The sequence below is a fragment of the Grus americana genome, chromosome 4, assembly GCF_028858705.1.
Source record: "Grus americana isolate bGruAme1 chromosome 4, bGruAme1.mat, whole genome shotgun sequence".
Taxonomy (NCBI): domain Eukaryota; kingdom Metazoa; phylum Chordata; class Aves; order Gruiformes; family Gruidae; genus Grus; species Grus americana.
Genome location: NC_072855.1, coordinates 65,685,554 through 65,708,324, shown reverse-complemented (window position 1 = coordinate 65,708,324; position 22,771 = coordinate 65,685,554). Strand labels below are relative to the sequence as shown.

Sequence of the window (22,771 nt, the reverse complement as noted above, 5' to 3'; positions counted from 1 at the left end):
CTACATAAAAATATTTTATAATTCATTAAAATACAAGAGGTACTAATCCAACTAAAAATGGGGTATACCTCAAAAACTTTTATTTCCATCAACCCAGTGAACATGAAACTGTGCTGCTGTGTTTCATCCAGAACACATCTGACAATCAAGGCCTACTTTTCTGCTAAAAAAGATGTAGCAAACTGAATCATATTCTTCAGTTTTAGGATCCAAACACACAGTCTGACACTGTAATACTAATTTCTCACTACGTAAAATTTGAACAATGTCCTCCAGAGCTAAAAGACAAGCACACCATACCAATCCTTCACATGCTGTTCAGCTTATATTGTTCTACACATCACTACAATATCCTTCTGATGAGTAACGATCATTTTCATCTATGTTTAAATACTACAGAGGATTCAAGGATGTTACAGTCAAGCTAATATAATTGAACACTACCATAAAAGCTAATCAGTCCTACAACCAGTCTTAAATCAGTCTTAAATTTTAGTGAGTTGGCAAGCATAAAGAAACCTATTTTCCTTAAGTAGCGTAAGTGATTGAGTCTCACTGCCAAAAAGAAGCTATCTTCCCTATAACAGGCAGAAATCACAAGAAAGTCTCAAATCTAGAAGTTTTTATTATACAAACACATTGCAAATAGCAAGCAGAAGCGACAGGCTGAGGACGTGCATGTTTGTAAAACAGTAGGTATAAATGCTTCTAGCCACGTAGGCTGGTATGATGAAAAAAAGAACTCTTAGAACTGACAGATAAAAGTAACTCAAATTGTAAAATACCTGGTCTGGGGTAGTCCAAAGATGGTACCAATACCGACCCGAGGCAGACAGTTAACCACTTTCTTTACTGTTGCTTGGTCAGGAAAGTTGAACATGACACCCACTGTGAACACAAGAGTTGAAATATGGCATGATTTTACACCTTTTATTTTAGGCCTTCTGGCACAATAAAATCTAACCCTAAGCTTAGGTGTTGAACAGGTAAAAGATTAGACATGTTTCCTTCAGGTTACTATAGATATATTTTCTTATAATTTCCAGAACTGCTTTTATTTATCACTAACAGGAATTTCAACAGAAGTTGTCACTGTTACAAATCTTACAAGGTCTACATTTGGTTTCCTTTCTGAATAGCAGCTAAAACTAAATGCACAGATTGACTGTCTAGAACTTATTTTAAAAGTTTATATATTAATTGGATCACATATTTACTATTTTACTTTCTAGATATTTTCAAGATAAATTCTTCAAAATATTATCTTCATATTTTGTTTGAAACATTCAATGACACTTACGAAATAGCTACCTAAAAATCTAAATAACAATCTAATTATAGTGTCACCAGAGGACATTTATGAGTTCACAGAGTACAACTACAGGCTCCAAAATAGGAAAGCGTTTATGCACGTGATTAATATTCTGTTGGACAATACACGCGTCAATGATCTGAGAGATACGTGTCTGAATACTTACTAGCCACGTTCAAGATTAGGGACCGTTTCAAGCCCTGACTAAAACTTTTTGACTAGCATACTAACTGCATAAAACATGTTATCCTATGAAACCTTTACTGGTTTTTAGCAATGTTTCATATTATTAACAAAACAACGTTTTACATTTTGAAAGTATTATGTTAAGACCTACTTTATTCGGTGTCTTTGTATACAGTTTTCAAAATCTGTTTTTTCAAAATTTCATTATCAGTATAAAAGCACTGAAAGTACCTGAAGAATCTTAGTTTAAACTGCAAAGACATCATACAGTCTGGTTTAAAATAAAATTTAGGGGGAGAAAATAGCCAAAGAAAGTTCTCCAAGTCTCAACGCACTGTATTTTGAGTGACCTGTCATAGCACATACGCGTGTCTGAAAAAGTAACTGAAGAAAGGGGAGGTGAAAAAAGGGTTCATAAACAAGGTAAATCCACATTCATTTCTTTAAGTTGCACTAGGGTCTAACTGAAAGAAATTATTACTAGAAATAAAGCATGAAGGTATACCAGTCACTGGTCTAATGCAGTAGTGAAGTTCTTTCATTATGTTGTTCTTGGTTTGTATAACTAACGACTAAGGGACAAAAAACCCCTGCCATGCACAACAGATCAGAGGTAGGTATGCCTTAATCAAGACTTTCCTGAGAATGCCAAATAAATATGTGGATATAAACGGAAGTGAGGCATTGACAATTCCCAGTTATCATGTTTGATCATAATCCCTCATTGGAAAAAAAAAAAAAAAAGAGAAACTAAATTACAAAAATATACTAACTTAAATACTGAGACACTTAATCCAAGCCCTTCTGCTATCTACACAAATCCATCCCAAAAAAGATGTGACTAAACAGCCAAACAGAATGCACATGTCTCCAAATCAATGCTTGCCGTTCCTCTAAACTCACAGTACCTCTATTTGCCATGAATATCTCCAATGCTGTATTTTGCAAAAGGTAACGTCGGGAAAAGATAGATCGAATCTCTGAAAAGAGCCATTTTCCATGGAGTCCTTCTGTATATGCCAGAATCTAGTAGAAAGAAACAGAGAATGTTTTAAATATGTTGTTAGTACAGGTAATATCTTGTAAGAGAAACTGTTTGACCCACAAACATGGATTCTACCAATTACAGGCAAAACCTGCAGCACGATTACAATATTGTCAACCTTTAAATCATGCTATGAGCCTATAACGGATTTTTTGAAAAAATTCAACTACTCATGTCAAGGATTTTAAAAATTTCCTTGCATTTTTTCCTTTAAAGACACCTGCCTATTTTCCATAACCAAGGGAGTTTCAGAAACATTATGAAATGATTGGTACTTCAGCGAAGCATAAAAACACGTTCTGAAATGTATCACTAGTGCCATTACATGTATCTGCACTCACTTCAGCGTTGTAATAGCAGGCTTGTAACAAATAAGCAAGAAAAAATGTCTTTAAAGAAAAAACGTTCCTTAGGTTTATCATTAAGGCAACATTCATTAATTCTGGAACTATAAAGGTTGGCTGTATAAGAGGTTAAGTATCATTTTGTCAGCTAAGGTTAAACACGAACCTGCAAATGAACTCAGCATAATCTCTCTATGGAGTAAGCGGTTGTCAAAGTAACTTGTTACAATTCCTGTCATCCCATCTGACAGACACAGATGCTTACTCTGCCTTCACAATTCAAACTAATCCCATTTTCAGTCCTCAGCCACTTTGTTTCTTTGTTGCTTCACTTTTTCCTTTTCATTTCAAAGCTTAATTACGTAAGTGTTAAGGGACAGCAAGATTGGACACTTCTCTGCCTCAGATTAACAAACTTTAGGCGAAGGAATATCTGAGATTTGTCAATTTTAGCGATCATGAAAGCACTTAACAGAAATCCATCACAGAACAGGAGATTCAGATATAATCCTAGTTAACATCACTCTTACTGCAATTTCACTTCAGCAATATATTGTGTATAAAAAAGAAAACGTGAAATTCAAGCCCTTAACATAACAAAGACTGTTAATGGAGCCCATCATTTGTTTATAGATTTTGAACAAAGGAGGATTTTGTAGCATATATTCACAAATAACCGGCATTTTTGTAGCACAGAAAGCAGAAGCACCATTATAAAAGCACTAGACAATAACGTATAAAATATTGTACCACCTTTGTGAATTAAAAGCAAGGAAGACTGGCAAACCAAAAGCAGATAGCACAAAAGATCAGAACATACAAAATAAACCATCTCCCACACCTTCTTTCTTTTTACTTAATCCATCATCTTCCCCTCAATATAAGTGCCACAGACAACTTCTCTCCCAACACCCCCAAACACACAGAAAGAGAACGAAAAAATGAATAATTATTCCGATACAAAACTCTAGAAATGCAATGAAAGGACCAGAGATTGTCAACGGTTGCTAATCATTTCTGGAACTGGGGAACTAAGAGACTTGGGCCACGCTGACACTTTCCGTACCACATCCATAACCCATCCCCACTAATTGGCAGATTTGTATAATTCTACGGTGCTACTGAGAACCACGGCGGTTGGCTTTTGTCACACACACATAAATATCCTTTAAAGAGCACAACATCAAAAGAGGTAACAAAGGAGACAAAGTTGCACCGCCTGTGTACAAAAATCTCTCAGTACTTTTGCCGATATTCATCCATTTTACGATGAGCTTATAATTTCAATGATTATTTTTTGAGACAGACGGGAATGTGATGACCTCCATTTTTCTGTAGCAACAATTAAAAGACAACAGCCTGCTTGTCACTATCAGTCTGTGCACTGCAAATTCAAACACTTATTACATGGATACTGTGAGCAAAAGCAGCAAGTTAAATAATTATTACTTTTACCCTGTGAAGCGAACATTTTTTCGTGGCAGCGGAAACCCTACACGTGGCGAAAAGCTCGCGGCATGCAACTTCTTCAAAACTGGAAGGAAAGGCACCGACTTTGAAAATAGCAGAGATAGCTGTGCACCTTGTACAGCCACGATAAAGTTACTGAATTCAGTATAACAGGATTTACAGCAGAAACTTGAACCGCCCTGCCGCAACGCGACCAGTCACCACTACGCCAATTCTTTAAACCACTCATTAACAGAAGTTATGGGGAGCGAGAAGCAGCTGAGGCCGAGCCGAGCAAGGCCATCATTGCGAGTTGGAATAGCGTCTGCCTGGTCTGCAGCTTCACTTCAAAGTCTCTGGAGTTCAATTAAAACTGGATTAGGTGGAAGCAGACCTTCTTTGGGACGCTGTGTTCTCTGAAACTCCAGGCACACTGACAGCACCCTAGACAGAGGTCTAGCCCGCCAATGAACCAGTTGCTATGGAAACTGCATCATTACCACTGCTCCGCGCTCATCACACCACCTATAGTAGATGAAAGGTCCAGAAGACAAACACGTTTCTTTCATGTGTATTACTACATATTCCTTCTGAAAATCCAATTCAACCTTTTATTCCCTGTCAAATATCTGATTTTATTAATAGAAACTCCCAGTTGCAGGAACTGACTCGTACTTCAAATTAAATTCAGCATTTTTATTCCGGCAAAGGGATTTTTATTTTTAATTTTTCTTAATCGGTCTTATCATTTCTGATATTATCAGAATTACAACTTTCAACAACGATTTTTGCATTTGCCTCTTTTCATCCATAAGCCACACAACACAGAATTCTACTTAAGAATTTAAGAACAACTATCTCCTTCATACTATTGTACAGTATGCTGAGTTTAAAAACAACTCATTTATTTCTGTCTTCTGTCACCACCAGTTTTGGAACAACTTGTGGAGCAAAGACTAACAAGGGTGTACAATCTAATTTAATCTGCACAAATAGTACCACCTCCCCCACATGAAAAAGTATCTATAGAATTTCAGTTGATTCAACACATCGGATTGAACTTTAATCTCATCCACATTTCATTTATTTCAAAAGATACTGCACCTTACAGGAGGCAAGACAATTTATACAGTTTACCATTTAATATAAAAATACTTAAAATAAACAAATGAGCTGATTGTAAAGTTCTACGGTTCCAAAAATCTCATTAGACAAACTGTTCTGTGATTATGCTTTGGCAACACCAGATGAACAGACGGCACGATCAGCTTCAATTTCCACTTTGAGGAGATTCTGAAACCAGAGTTGCATGAAAACTCAGGTAGCATATTGCTGATCGCAAATTAAGATTACACATAAAGTCCTCTCCTCATGACTCATAGCTGTATAGCAGCTAATTTCCCAACATTAAAATCCTCACTCGGAAGCTATTCTGTCATTTTAGTTTTGAAAACAACTGCCTCACTCCACCTTTTCTTCAAAACCCTCCTTGAATGTTCATTATAAACAATGTCTCTCGTAAAATATTACATGCCATAGTTAAAAGACACCATCAGTACAGTTGCCTCCTGAATTAGAAAAGCAATATTTTACTGAAGACTAAATAAACATTTTGCTTTACCTTTTAAGCAAACCAATCAGCTATCATATATTTTATTTTATTTTAAAGTACTATTGATCTTGAAAATGTGAATAGGCAAGAAGTAATTAAGTCTGTAAATGGGTTATAGAACTGAAACAGTAATTGAATAATTATTACTTTAATGTGCCAGCAAATTTAACTGCCACAAGTAAAATAAAAACTAAATCATTTATTTAAAAAGCTGATGCACATTTGTATATTTCCGAAAAAAGAGTTACGACGTACCAGACAAAACAAACAAACAAACCATCAGAAAAAAAACCCAAAGAATTTAATTTGCATTTAGATTTTATTGCAGTTGAGAGATAAAATCTATAAATACATTCTTCTAGCAGCATTCAGTGTCATTTGGGGTCATTTTTGTTCAGGAAGGCAAAAAATCACCACACTTTAGAGTTTACAAAACCTGACTCTAAGTTCAAGGGGAACCTGGATCTCCACCACAATCTCAGCCCTGTAACTGAGGATCCTCAGATCCTGCTGTCCAGGTACTATTTAATCCCTGGCTGCAGGATCCACAGTGAAAGGGTCTTACCCTGCTCTTTGTTCAAATACATCCAAGTACAACCAAACTAATAGGGAATTAGATCAGATTAGTAATAATTTTAAATATCCAAATGCTCTTAAATAAATCAGAGTGCTTATTAATTTTATTTTAGATTTCTCAGGAGAACAACGGATAAGATGTTCATTTTAAATCTCAGATATTCATACGATCAGGCACTGAAATCCACAGGCAAACAGTACTCGTCTCCCATCCAGTCCCCTCTGTGGAGCACGCACAGTCTGCTATACAATCCTGTTCAGCATTTTCATGGGTGACAAACTCAATTAAACATATTCATTACTTTAATGTTCCACTAGACAGTTTTACCCAGCATAAAAAAATTTAAATAAATAAATAAATACTCTGTGACCTTTGTATCGATCAGAGCAAAATGGCTTATGCCTGGGTGTGGGTGGTGAAGGGACTGGGGAGGGGGGTGGTAAAGGACTCCTATGTTTTCTCTTCCAATTACTGGAGGAGATGATAAAACCACAGCAAATGATGTATCAGCTCATTTTATCTTATCGCTTTGGGGCTAGGTGACAATGAAGTTCATATTTCACTGGTTCCCATTGAAGATTGTGAAAATTACTTGCCCTTATGACCTGAAATTTCACTGGAAGACAGAAATTTCTCTTCTGCAAAGTAATGCAATTTTTCAGATGTCAACCTTTAGCCCAGCTTTAAAAATTAATTTCATTTATATTAACCAATGATATTGATATTTTCACAGAATGCTCTTTGATACATGAACCACCGACTAGCAAATTGATGTGCTCTAGAAGGATAAAATTATTTTATCTGCAGCTGCTGGGGACAGACAGATTTACCACAAACTGAAATTCCTATTTCACAGTATGCTATTTATAGTAGCCTCATATACCTTAAGGCCTCTAGACCTGTAAATAGTTTAATCTTTAGTTTGGACTTAGTTTTGTTTCTAGATCTATTCCATTTTGAATAATTTCTATGTAAGCGATATACAAATGAAAACACCATTTGTTTGGAAACGAATAAAGTCTAACTGTCACAGACCACAGATCAGTACACGTGTGATGACATGAAAAATACTCCCCAGATGATTAAAATAGAGGAATGCACAACTATATTTTCTCTCTTTATCCTGACACTAAAGCTATATTTCAAAGGGAAAAAAGCATGCAATGCAGATTTTCTGAAAGTGCTCTTCTGCTAACTACAGATAACCTTCTCCCTGATTATCAAGATCTAACGTGGAAAAAAATTTATCAGGGGAACCTGTATCCAGAACTTTTCTGATTTGACCGAGAGGTTCTAAACACCTCACATGGACTAATAAATCTGCAAACACTGTTAGCAAAGTTAGTACCAACTTTCTTACTCTTTCCTACTGCATCAAGTATTTCAGAAATAGTTTTTTCCCCCGTTAGATTAACCCTGCTGACTCTTAGAGAGCAGGAGTTCATTACCACCGGCAGCCAACATTTAATCAACCCAAAGACCAAAAAGATCTGATTGCTAAAGAGAGCTATGTAAGTGAAATTATGCAGCCTAGAAAGGAGAGGTTCAAAAAGAAGAAAATGAATATAGGTTTGGGTGGCTGTCCAAGCCCTGCAAGGTTAAATATGTAAAGTTATGCCTTTCTTTGGAAAATAAGACAGCAGGCTTATGTATGATAAAGAAGAGCCAGAATTGCAAGAATTCACAGATTTTTGTAGGAGTTGACTGATGCCTTGATTTAGTGAGTCTGTTATATTCTGATTTAAGAGTTAGTAGGATCTGCTCATCAAGAGGTAGATACAAAAGGTTCATCGAGCTGTTTACATCATCTGGGACAGTTTGCCGTCAGGAATTAACCGTAACAATTTACAAATTACTCAGCTTGCACCTTCGGAAGCAGGGGTTATTTCAGCTTCTGTGTCCATCCACAGGTTCTATCACTAACTCAAGAACAAGCCAGGCAAACAGTGATCAACAAGTTGTTCATTGACATGTGTGAAACAAATTGATAGTCTCAGTGTGTTTCCAATAAACATGCATGCAAATTATAATTATCAATTCCTGAGATGCAAAATGCTACAAAGGAAGAATTAGCGGTAATATATTACCGAGACTACCAAGGGCAGCCTTTCTGAAGCAATCTGCCGTAACGTATCTCAGACACACCAAAAAAGCAGTGTGACTATCAACCCAGCCGGCAAACCATGCACTCTAGAAATGTCAATGCAACACCTACAAGCAGCAAAAAGGTATCTAAGCAAACAGAAATTCATGACAGAGGGGGGTTTAATGTGATATTTTAGACAGGCAGGTCTCTAGCCAATCATCCTCTTTTCATTTGCCTCAGTAATTTTTGTTTTATTCATAATACGCTTGCAACGCGATTTTGTAAAAGTGTTGCAAAAAAACCAACAAACCAACCCAAAACCAAACAAACCACCACACACAACACCACTTTCAGATCATATGAAGATCATCAAGAAAAAAGTACACGCGTTAGCCTGGAAGTTCATTACTCCAACTTTTATTTATTTATGGCACTGTTTATAATCCATACACATAAAGAAGGAGAATGGCAATAATTTTTACTCCGTCAGGGTTACCTGTTTATGCTATTTGCTATAGCATTGATGTTAATACCTAAACTGACTTCATACACCTAGTAAGTAAAAAGAAACAGACAACAAATCATAACTAAGATATCTTTTAATCATACAGAAATAACTCAGAATAGTCATAAGCATAAACTGTATAAAGGAACCTCTGAGATGTGCGTTGTGCCTTCCACACTGAAGGGTGAATCACTCTTTGTTTATGCCTCATGTAAGTTGGTCTGTATGGATCTAGATTTGCTTATAATCTTTGCTTAAATTATCTAAGATTGAAGATGCTCTTACAAAAGTGCATTGGTACACACACATGTACAGTCACATGTATATATATGTGTAAATATTAAAATATGAGTGAGAGACTGCATAAAAGCATAATGTATAGTTATGCACAGTGAGTAAGTAGAGTATTTTCTCATTTCTTCCTTCATTAGATCATAAGGTTTAAAATTCGGAGAGTGCTTTAATCCATCCTAATTAATAAGTACAATTCTGGCTAGTCTTGATGTCCACACAGATTGACAGATTCCATAACCCCTTTGTGAACTGCATTAAATTGTACAACTTCATGATTTCATGTGTCAATGAATTCCATCAGTTAAACATACACAGTGTAAATACTAAAAAAGCTAGTTTTGCTGATTTCATTTTGTATACATTGAAAAAAATGACATTACCTGCAAAAGCTCAAGAAGAGAGCTTAAGCATCACTGAGCAAAATTCAATGAAATGATTTCTCACTGTGTAGAAGCTGTCAAAGAAGCTGATCATATTAAGTCATGGAATTTGGATCAAAAATGCTGAAATACAGTATTATTACTATTAAGCCTCTGTAGTAATGAACGGTGCAGTGGTGCATTCTATGTTAGCTACTCCACATGAGACAGAATTTTGGAAAATTAGGTGGGGAAACTTCATTTCCTATCATTTTACCTACGCAACTGAGGGGCAGGTGCCTAGACCTCTCCAAAAAATTCCTCACAACTGTCTTATTTTGGTGCTAACAACATAACTTTGTATCAGCACCAACATTGCTACCTCATTACCTAGCTCATTTTCAAGATTATCAATACAGAAAACTAAAAGACAAAGAACAGGAACCTTTAGATGTTCCAAATTTTGCCTTTGTGAAAACTGATCATTTAATTTTTCTGTCACCTTGTAAGTTAACAAAAAATGAAATACAGATTCAGACTGTGATCATCTGAAAGTGATCATTGTGGAAATGTTTTATTATTGGAAATGAGGTTATAAAACAAAAACGCTTTTACAACTTAACCCTAAAGGTTTTTAGTATACTCCCTAGCAGTGAGTGTTACAATTAAGCAAAAAACCAGATGTATATTTTTGAGATGATAAATCTGACCATGACCCAAATTTTGCAAATGTACTTAAAACATAATCATATGGAAAGGTTCCTAACAGAAGTAAGACAAAATAGGACTCATTCAGCTGCAGTTTATGAGGAAGATATCCAGGTGTGTGTGTCTGAAATAAGTGAGCTAACAGTACTCTTGAAGAATACCAGTAAGGACTGTTTTCAACCATTCTCTTTCCGAACTCTCCAGTACAGGATACCTTTCAGGCGTCTCAAGATGAGGTTTCTTCCTGGAAAGATTTTATGCAACAACGGGAACTAATTCTTTTTGTTCCTTGTAAAAGACAACTGAAGCAAAATTAGAGAAAGCAAGTGGTAGGGATATGGCCTCACCATCTATGATGAATCACTCATGCTGGGATCTGTTTGAGTTTTCAGTCAGTCTGGTTTTTAGACAATCAAAACTTATTTTATTCTCTCCTATGCCACCAGACCTGAGTCTTTTTGGACAGGCCCCTCTTTTTATAATTCTGAGGAAAAAAAATATTTTTTGCTTGCGTATCAGAAGCATCTTCTAATATTTGACAAACTTATAACAATTAAAATTACAGCACTTAGCAGACGACTTTGTCCCTTTCCAATTTTGAACAGATTATGCTGTTGCGCTTTGCTCATTTCTACTAGCGGTTCAAATCTATGCCATGATGTTGTAACACTATTGCAATAACAAACCTCTCTAAACTATTTAAGGGATATCAAAACAAGCCCTAAAAGCTTTCTTTTCTTTAAAAGATGGAAGTACCTGAGAAAATCAGAAAAGGAATCAACCAGAGATTCTTTTTTTATGACAAGAAGGTTGGGGGTTTTTTAAGTTTAAAGTTCTGGTTGGTCCCTCTTCTTTTATAAAGTTCCTAATGCAGAAAAGCCTTGGAGATAATCTTTATCAGACTATATTTGTTGATCTCTAAAGAAGTACAGAGTCTGAAAACTAGGACAATTGCCAGACTAATGACTCACAGCAGTTCATATCCACAACAGTATAACTAGATATGGTGAAAGGTAATATACAGAAGCATGTACCTCAAAAGCAGAGCACAGAAAACAATGTAGAAGGTATCTTTGTTTTACTGTCTCTTAAAGGTATTTAGCCATTGAGGGAATTTTTCAGAAAAATAAGGTTCATGTTTGCTGCAACTGTCTCTTCAAATTCCTATTCTGAACAGCAAATCAGAACAGTCATGTTCGATTGCCCACTGCTGTGCCCTGCACCTGCCTATTTCAGCACTTTCAGGACATGACTTCTCCCAAGGGCTGCTGCTTCTCTACGTATCCAGCTAAGGTCTATCCAGCCAGAACACGTGCAAGTGGAAGCACCAACTACAACCAAGAAAGAAGGGAACTAATGCACCTGCAATACTGGCAGTTGTCCAGTGTCTGCCATTTTCATCTGATCATGCAGAAGATGGGTGAGGAGACAAAAGCAAATGGGCAATGAAAAAAAAATGTTTCAATGCCAAAAAGAAGGAATTTTTTGTTTTATTGATGACCTGTAAGCTGACCTTCATATCCCTTCATCAGAAAAAATAAAAATAAAAATAAAAAAACAAAAACAAAAAACACCCCCACACATCTGGCAGGAAGCTAGAGTACCAGTCATCATGAAAGACTGCATCTGATCAGCTCATTAATGGGAACCAAGCCCATACATAGAAGAACAGATGTGCCTCTTGAAGGCAGAGAGAAAAGTCAGACTCCAGAGCTGCCAATCCAGCAGTTTACATTAAAAGATTCTGTGCTATGTTTTATGAGAGATATGGCACAGAAGGTGCAGCTTGCAAAGGGATGGGAATGTAAAAATGGCTTAATGCCACCTTTGTGCTGCACAGACTCTGGACTGCTGCAGGAACCAAATCCCCTTTGAGTAAACCGGAGCAGCTGCAGGGGCTGCTGTGTAATTACATACATTCGCCTTACGTGGGATGCCTGGTGGCTGCCCCATAGCCCAGGACTGCATAGTACTGAATGCTACGGAAATTTTCCCTCCTGCCCTCAGAAGTTGGGGCAGAAGATAGCACAGTGCTGCTAATAAACCCTCCACTGCTCGAGTGCTTCTTCACTCACTGCTAGTTCGTTTACTGTAAAACAAAGCAGAATACAGGTACGACAACAACGTAGAGAAATTGTTCTTAGTTATCAAAAGACATGTCCCCTACATGCGTTTTTTTTTTAATCATGACCCACCTCATATTCTGTATCTGTATTCTTACATTTATCTTGTATTCCTGTAAAAGTAGATTAATTTCTCAGGTAAAGGAACTGACTATAATCAGTCAGTGACAAAGGTTTTGCGATGGCCTGTGACTGCAAAGGAGAATCTCTTCTTTTAAGATCACCCATAGAAATAATTTGACCAATTAAAACTTATCACATGTTTGTAAAGAACAAAAAGCAATGTGAAGAGGTTTTCTAGAATAACTGCTGGTTTTCCTCTCAGTAGATGGTAAAATAAAGTAATTTAAATTCAGCTTTAAAGCATTCCTACAAGTACAGACCCTCTTCCAAGGCTAAGCAAGCCATGGACATAGCTAATGTGAGGTCTACAACTACATCTAGGATTCTAGGGTAACAGAACGAGAACATAACCCTAATTTCAGTTTAAAAATGCAATAGAAAATTAAACTGCATTTCTAGTCCAAATGATTGATAAGAAAGGCTTGGAAATGTGATTCAAGTGTAACAGATACACAGACAGCAGTCTGGGGATAGCTGAACAATTGATCCAACAACATGATTTGCCTTGCCATTCCCCCTGGGGTATTAAATCTAAAACTTGCTACTCCTGAGGGCCCAATAAAAAATAGTCTATCAAAGAATTCTGCAGATGACAGGAGGAGAGAGGGCAGTAAGTCTATGCGAAAATACCAGCTCTTGCGAAGAACTGCAATCTGGGCTGTGTTACGCGTTTATCTTACAAATCCATGATGCTCTTTTGCACAACTGGAAGTTTTCCTAAGAGCCAGAAAAAGTCAAGTCTAATGTGGGAGTATTTACAAAGGACCGTGTTCCAGCCAATATGTAACAGTGTTTCATAAATGCTGAAGTTAAAAGAGAAAAAAGTATTTTAAACTGCCTTTTTTTTTTTGACAAACCTAACCTCATAGCAATATCCTATCCATCCTGCCCAAAGTGCTGCCAAGAACTAACAGTTCCTTGAGAAAATACAACAATTTATCCTACTCGTGCATATTTCATTTACAAAACTAACTTAAGGCAGCAGTTTCATAGGCAACTCTTATCAAGTAAATTAACTGCATTTGAAGGAATGATTTGGGATGCCTTCTTAAATCTTTTAAGTGGGGAAAAAACCCAAACTGGGTAGCAGCTCCCTTCCCCGTCAGCTCCACATTTTGAAAAAGGTATATGTTATTTAAAAAGAGCAGGAAATTGAAGGCATAAGAAAAATGGATTTTGCAGAGGCATTTTCAGTTCTGAAGTGATTTAGTTTGTAACTCAATGTTCTTTTGTAAAAAAAGATGTAGTTTAAGATAGAAGACGTACCTTTAGGTTAGAGAGGGTTTTCTCTTTGAGTAACTGCAGCTGGAGTACTTGCAAGTAATTTTAATAATTCGGGATCTGGCATCAGTGAAAATCAAAAATGCCTGTAATCAATTCTTTCCATAACATGTTACCAATATAGATATTCAAGTAGGTTAATAATTTTAAGATATGTATCAGAGGAAAGAAGTACTGCATTTGAGATCTGAAATATAAAAACATCACGCCCTACAAGGAGGAACATATTTACAGCTGGAAACTTTTGCAGATTTATCTCCGCAAGATAATCAATTTTCCACTGAAGGGGTTGGAAGTTGAAATCTTGTGGAGTTTAATGGCTGAGGACTTATTACAGGGCAAGGAAAGCATTTTCCTTGAGTACATGAAAAGTAGCTACTCAAATGTCTAGGACAAAAAACATGAGGCAGTAGCACAAAGACTACGAGTAACTCATCCAGACACACCTAAGGGTGTTCCACCAGTGAAGAACTGATACACTGATCAACAAAACATTGTTCCTGCTTGACAAAAGTTGTATTTGTTTGTCCTCATTTAATAATTATACAGGTTTTTTCTAAATGTGGATCTTAAATTGAAAAATAGAATTATCAACTTTAATTTCTTATATTAATTGTTGAAGCTTCGGATATACAGTAATATAAGGAACCTACCAAAAAATAACTAACATCGGCAAGTATCTGCTTCTCAGCATTCCACCCAAACAAAATGTCGGTGCTGATAAAATCCACTTTTTAAAACATGTATCCTTGCAAATCTTAAGTACTGTCATCTCATCTCCCTGTTGGAGTTTGATTGATTACGCCTTTTCCTTATGTTCATTAATCTCATCACCTTATCTTTTACACCACTTCATTTTAGCAGAAAGGCAATAATAAAACCCTCATCCATTATCCTTTTACGCATCTAGTCAAGCGGAAATGGTTAATAACATGCTACAAATTGAACTTCAATCACCTCATTTTCTCCTTTGTCGAATGCACATTAAAGTATATTCCAAAAGTGCAATTTGTTTTACAGGGAAATTTGTGTTATATTGCTACAGACAACTAAAATGAAGTGTTTCTCAGTTTGGTTATTAAATATATCCAACTGTCCTTTTATCTCTGATACTAAAACATTAACTCATTTTATTAGGGTGTAATAATACAAGAGCCTTATCTCCCAGAACACAGGGACATCTAGTCTGCCTAATAGTAAGTGTTATACAATGGGTCATTTATCTTTTTTTTTAAAAATATGCTTCTGATAGTTTATGAATTGGTACATTATTGCAGATGAAATGGCTCTCCATTTAAGAAAAGTTAATTTGTTTACATGCAGGCTTATCTTCAAATGCAAGCCCCATTAGAGAAGCAGTCTATAACTGTCAGAGCAAGTGAAGAGGGAAAATAGGTGGATGTAGAAAAATTTAGAGCCCAGTAATTTAACTCTGATCACCAATTTCCTGTTTGAATATTAACTGTGTCCCACACGCACTTTGCAAATATTCTATGATCCTAAAATGATTCCACAGAAACACTAAGTGAAATAAGAGTCCCAGAACTTGTTTTTGTGAACTCTCCTCATCATTCCAAATACAGGCATATCTTAGTAAACTAAAATAAATGATATTTCTAAAAACAAAACAAAAAAACCACAAAACCATCTAGTAAAAAAATAAAAGGTCCCAAGTGAGACAGTTTGGAGTTATTTCTTCCAAAAAATAAAAGGGTGGGTGAAAATCTAGCTCTATTTAATTCAGTGACAGTAATCCCTTTTACAGAAGGGGAGCAAGATTTTCTCCGCTGTTTTCATATCCCCTTGGAAAAATTTTCACTTGCACTTTGGTCATTACCTCAGTGAAACAAGACTAGTTTGACTAGCTCCTCAGTAAAACTGAATATGCGGATAAACAAATGCAAGCACAAATACCGTGCAACCATTACAGTAAAAAGGTATTTTCCCATGTTTTGCCTCATCTCAGTTCTATGGAAACTTAGTGTTAACCTCCTAAGAAGCCTGAGAACGTTAAAGTTCCTACCTTTATTCAAAGAAGATTTACGGAGACAGTCATTTTTATTACCATAAAAACTTGCACTAGTTAGTGTTACAGCATAAATATACACTAATGATTTAAAAAATGAATGACTCTATTTGACAGTGAAGCAAAGCACAGAGACACACTTCTAACTTAGAAAAAGAAGTAAAATCATTTGCACATTTTCCTCAACAGTCTACCTTTTTTCCAGCTCTCTTGTCCGTTAAAAGTTTGTCTTATTTCCCAAGCCATTCAAACACTATTTCCCCTCTCCTGCCCTATCACCTTCCATTCAGCCTGCAGTTTCACAAGCATTTGTGCAGGTGGCTGCCCAGTTCATGTTGCACCTCATCTCTCATCCATCCCCAGTCACTTTCTACTGCTACCCCAAACCCGTTGTTCTAACAGTAGTACGTTTGAGGTCACGCAGTAAGCTGGAGTTGGATAAGTGATTCAGATAGAAAGTAACCTAGGGTGGGGAGAAGGAAAAAAATGAAAGAGTGAAAGAGATGATGAGAATGGTTTTAGTCTGACTCACTTTCCCACTCAAAACACTTTCCCAGGAACACCTGGGGAAGGGAGGGGAACGAGGTGATACGATGGCACCTGAAGACTGCTTAAGCCAGTACTATCACTGAAAGGAATGCTTCTAAAACTTTGGTTTGGTAAAATCTTGACTCCAGTCAGACCAGCCTCTATGTATGATTAGTTTAGGTTTCAGTCATGCACCTGTCCAGTTTCTTCCATTTCTCTAAGTGTTAAAAAGAAGCCACTCATTAATATCCAAAGCTCTGTTGTGCATCTTCTCTAGAACCTGTCTTGAAGCACTCCTTTAACACCATGCCTCTAAAAGCTTCAACAGCTTTCTGACATAGATAGTCGCTGGTGTCACATTGAGAATTGCTTCTTTGGTCTTTGAAAAATGCCTTGCTTTCTTGTTTTCTTGTACTTCAGCCAATAGGTAGCTATCTGTTGCTTCTGGTTCGACATTTAGAGAGGAAGATCTCCGGCCTGCGTTTGTAAACTATGGTTCTCCGATACTGCCACTGTCCGTGACTAGGCTTGTATTGCACCCTAGTAATACGGAAAGCATTCTGCTTTTTCAAAGCACAGGACATCTTCACACTACTTTCTTTGTGTTTGTGACACAATCGGCCCTGGAATAAGCAAATTCCATTCTTACTGAAAGAAATAATTTGACCACTCAAGAATTCAGGCTGCTTCGTGTTCATAAAATCTGAAGATCTCAACTACTTCTTGAGCTATCTCAAGCTACATTTAATCTTGACTCAGAAATGCATAAATGAGTTAATATGCTTGCCATCCACTCATTGCAGAGTCACTGAATTAGACCAAAAATATTGATTATTTGCTAAAACCTGCATGCTTAAACTTTTTCTAGTTTCACATATGAAGACCAAAATTGTAGTTGGCATCCAAAGCTTGAATTTCAGCATGATTTGTACAGTCAGCACTTCCAGGTAACACCTTAATATACTAGAAGCATATCAACATAAAAAATTTTAAAAATACAAATTTCTAGATTATGTGCATACATAGAATTTTATCTAAATCATCAATGGATTTCTTTTTTTTCACTTTGATCATTTTTCTGAAAGCTATCTTTCAGAAAACTGCTTTAAGTATCCTCTCTTAATAATATCTCCTCTTCTGAATGTAGAAGTGAAGAGGTTTTCTACTTGTTTCCCTTTCATTATTTAATTTACATTAAAACAGATGTTCGAGAAAGCCTTTCAGGTTCTTTATGAGAAAGTCTAGTACCCGAATGAAATAAATAGGGAATTAGAGCAAGCTATAAACCTAAGAAGCTTCTAAATTGCTCTCTGTAGTTTACCAATAGAGGTGCAAGTTTAAACAATCTAAGTTCAACCCTTCAGCTGATGCTGCACTTTTGCAAAATGTAAATCACTGATGCTACAGTACTTGAATGCGGCAATTTATTGCAGAAATAAATGAACAACTGAATACTAAGCAAGCCAACATGAGTCTTGATTCTAGTCTCTAACCACCATTCCTGTACCACATAACATGTCATCATCCATAAGTAAATGAGTTAATCAATTTAATGAGGATTCAGACAAATCGGCTGCCTAATGAGCACTCAAACTGATGTGGCAAGGGTTATGCTCCAGTGCTGACAAAATCAGTTTGATGAAACTGTGACAAAAGCAGCAAAGCACTATTCCTTCAGCATATTTTCCTGCATCTTATTAACATGAAATTATAATCACTATTTGCAAACTGTATAGGGAAACCATTCATTGTGTAAGTCATGTAAACACATACTTTACCTACTCTTCTTTCCAGCAAACCTGTGTATATTGTTGGAATTCAGTTTAGTAATTATTCAGTTCTTTTCGAAAATGGCAATCAGAGTTGCTTAAAGTAATTTAGATTGAGTATGCCAAGAGAATTTCCAGAGACATTACGTTGTATGATTTTGCATTTTATGCACATGCCATTTGGCAATAAATATAAAATAAACCAACCAAAATAAATCAAAATATTCTGCAGCTTTGCAAACAGTTCAGGAAATTAACACTAGAATCTCTTTAAAACCAAATAGAAAAAATCCAACTCTGATTTTTAGATGAATGTTAATGCTCTTATGCTGATTTTCCAACTCCATAAGGCTAAGATGCAAAAATCATAGGCCAAGGAAAGAAATTAGCCTAACTAGTATCTTAACTACTTTATCAGAATCCTTTAACCAGGGCTCCTCTAAGAATTTTCTAGCAGTACTAACTAGTTATGTCTAGGTTCAAAATGCAGGGCCAGGGAGTGTCCAGAAGACTTGAAAATAATTAAAAATGGAAATCTGTCAAGTAAAAAAAAAAAGGCATAATTAAAAAAAGTAAAACTTATCTTTACTTTCCAAGTATTATCTGTCTAGAAATCTTAATGCAGGGAAGGAAAAGGCACCTCTGGCACAGGATTGTTTAAATGCAAGAGGTGCAAAGGTGTATCAGAAAAGTTCTTACATGTAATAGCCATAATTAAAACCAGTTTCTAAATAGCATTAGTGTATCTGCAGCCATACAGATCATATAAACATGCACTAGGGTTACAGGAATAAATATCTGGATGTTTTCATACAGCCAGCAACAATTTAATATTTATACACTAATGACTTTCCTTTCTCCAGGGAAAGTGTCATACCTGTAGTATCTGATTGCTATCCTATGAGCACTACAAGGAGGGAGGAAAAATCTTAGAAGTCGCAACTTTTGCCCAGGAACATGGGATGGAGCAGCTTTAAAATTTCAGCACAATGTTAGAATAAACAACTGACTTTTACGTAAGGACACATAATTTCATATATCAATGAAATTGTATTCTCTGGAGTAGGAGTCTTTGGCTGTGGGATCTGTGTTTGAAAAGCAATCCAGAGATAATACAAATGATTTTGCATCCAACATATATAGAAGGATGTCAAACTGCCAAGAGAGTAATTAGGAACATTCCCAAAACAAGAAATACATATGTGTGTTTTTAACAAAGCCCACATAAATATTCCATTAAAAGAACAGTACACATCAGTGGCAGTTGACAATACTAACTAGTACATCCTCACACTATTTTAACACCAGACTCTTTCTCCCCAAAGAACAACATTCTTGGTAACACGGTGACTTAAGTCTGAAAGGGTTGAACTTTCCACTTCCATGATTCTTATCACAACACATCCCGTATACGTTTCCAACCCATTTAGGGGATCTCGATTACAAACCTAATTCGCCTGTTGTCATTTACCTGAGGTCACAGTCTATGCGTATGGCTCCACGGCCACAGGATGCCACTAGGATGGTCCGGCCTGCTCCAAACTGTACGGTCCCGCTGCCTCCTTTCTCCTGCACTCACGTTCCTGTGGCCCCAGAAGTAGTTGGCTCGGGGAATTACGCTTGTAAAAATCCAGGGAAGAAAAGGTATTTTCCTGTCAGGTCAGTTCCCTAATCTGCCTCATCAGGTAAATGCTGCTGCTGGCACAGGGCTGGGGGGAAGGACTAAGCAGCCACAACCTGGGTCCAGCAATTCTTTCTGTGCCAGATCCCATCCACATTGAAGTGGTGGTGGAACCTTTCTCTCGGTTTCAGGGACCATTACACGCTTTTGTGCCTTCCAAAATATCTTGTCACTGCAACTGTACGCGTGTTTTTCCAGCATGGCTTCTGCCTGCTAGCTTTATGAACTCGCCACAGAAAAAAACCAACTCGGCTAGTTAGTTTTGCTTGAATATAACTTCATAATACTTTCCAAGAAACATCCAACTATAAAGGTTACATATCTTTGGGACATAAAAATACCCCCAAATTAGACAGACTGTAATGTCATAAAATTTGTGCTCCAACATAGCTGTGTTCTTTAGTGACAATTAGAAAACAAGTGGCAAATCCAGGTACCCCTGGATTGTCTATTTTTTCCAAAATATTTACATCTACCAAAGTAAGTAACTTCTCTAACGCTGTAAGCAGACAACATCCATGATTTCATCATTTTGCACCTCTAGGTGGAAAACTAAAAGTTCACATTAATTCCAGTACTGTAGCTGAGAACAAGGGCATGTAAATGGAGTATAAAATGTATACAAAGAAAGCAATAGGGAAATTAATATTAAGAATATTGAGTACCAAGTATCACTTATTTTTTGACAGAATCTAGAGGGAAAAAGAATAGATTAATTACCCTTGCTTTCATATTAAAAAAAAAAAAAGGAAAAAAAAGTTTGTCTTAATCTAATAGAACTTGCAAAATTGTCATATTGTAGTAGCTTGTCCAGTATTTTTGGATGTAAATGCAACCATTCCACACTATTACAAATACAATGAACACACTGTGGAAAAAAACAACCAACCAACCAACCCCCAACCTGTAGTCTTCAGTTGTTAGACTCACACTTAGCCCTGTAACACTTAAAACATGTAACTGCCCCACCGTACTTAAAATTTTGGCCATGAATATTCCATATCACCACACCTAGGAAAAAAATAAGAACTTATGCTAACATGGTGACTCCTGCTTGCATTTACACAAAAAGCACTAGTTTATCAAAAAAGTTTCCTGGCAGTTTTCTGTGTGCAACAAATGGATATGACTGTAATTTGCTGAAAAGTCATGAATATTTCCAAACTCTTAGTTATTAAAATATTTCAGTTGTACCCCGCAGTAGACAGATCCTGTGATGGCAGTTAATTTTTAATTACACTTCAACATGCTTAACTATAAGAGGAAAAGCAAAACAAAGTAGATGAGATAGATAGACATTTTACATGTGATGTTGGGAAAAAACTTTGTCTTGTAACAAAACCAAATGAGACTGCTGGCCTAATTCCACAATACTAAAAGGAAGAATTCAAAACCAAAAGCACCCTAGATGCTTAACTAAAAAAAAAAAAAAATAAAAAACAGTTACCTTCCGTCTCCTTATACTCTTAATGACATGGATTTACTTTTCCCAATCAAGGGCTCTCAGTGAAAGATCTGTAAAGGCTGCTGCTTTGTATACAATTAACAGTCAAACTGTAACACAAATTACATGTCATCCTTATCAGAGTTTACACATTGAACTCCTGTATCTGTTGCCAGCAGGCAGCCCTCTCTGTCTAGGGAATATCACCATGAATTTGTTCGGTGTCTCAGCACAAAATCTCACACCAAAAGATGGTTTACCATCCCCTCTGTGTCAAAAGCTCATGGAGCTCCATCACACCATTTATTCCGTACAGTCACTGAGCAGGTTTTGTGCCCGCTATACTACAGAAGGTCAGCCTGCCATTTCTCGGGGCTTATCTTGGAGCAAACTTCTACGGAGTGCACATGCTATATCATCCCCACGAAGACGTGAGCTGAGACCTATGTCTTTTTCTGAGCATCATTCCCCATTTCCAAGGATAACAATATGTTATTCTTAGCAAAATACTCAGTTTAGATATCCAAGACTATATTAATCACAGTTGTTAATTACATCTTCAAAAATTGCTCTCCAACACACTCAAGCACAAACCTCATTCCTTCCTGTGACTGCAGCAAAATTAAAACAAACATGGCAAGGTTGGTTATGAGGTAATGCAGCGAGGCTCAGGAGAGACAGATCACTACTATAAAAGTTCATTTCAGGATTGGGGGCGGGGGGGATGTCTAACATGTAAGAGATTTATTCATATCGTTAAGAGAAGATGTAGGTATAATTAAAGTAACTAGATGTTTTTAACAAAGTAATGGGAAAACACTTCCTAAATTACCCTATGCGCTGCTCAGAACTTTGTGTTTTTATTTTTACAGCTGATGACCTTGCATTTAAAGCAGCATCAGGAATGTAGCACTCGTTTCAGTATTCCTTGCATGCCTGGAATGCTATTTATTTTCTCCTCTTTTTTCATAGTTACAAGCTTTTTTATTTTACATTTGAGTGTATTATATTCCTCTTATCAAAATAGTCATAGAGATGAAATCACAGTTAGTATTAAAGCTTTAAAAAGTAATTGCTTAATTTTCTCCTATGTTCCAATTTTTAAACTATGAGCACAGCCAGCCTCTTTTTCAATATTAAGAATTTGAATGTAATACTGTACTCTGCAAATCTCCCTTAATCTTCAGTAGGTTTCAAATAAGATAACAGTGACTATGCTTGGGGTTTTGTTTGCCTTTTAAGAAGAGGATAAAGAAGAGTCCCTAGCATTTTACTACATATTTTATAAATGTCCTTGCATTTCGCACATATTCACATAA

General features: G+C 36.5%; 1 protein-coding gene across 8 annotated transcripts in view; it reads right to left on the bottom strand.

Moving 5' to 3' along the window:
* Window positions 1-22,771, bottom strand: part of LRBA (LPS responsive beige-like anchor protein) — a 466,837-nt gene that overhangs the window by 134,394 nt on the left and 309,672 nt on the right. For all 8 annotated transcript variants that reach the window (XM_054824979.1, XM_054824981.1, XM_054824982.1 and 5 more), the window contains 2 exons: window positions 2,407-2,524; window positions 786-888 (listed from right to left, as the gene is read on the bottom strand). In XM_054824979.1, coding sequence (XP_054680954.1) covers window positions 786-888; window positions 2,407-2,524 — 221 coding nt within the window. The remainder of the gene's footprint in view (window positions 1-785; window positions 889-2,406; window positions 2,525-22,771) is intronic.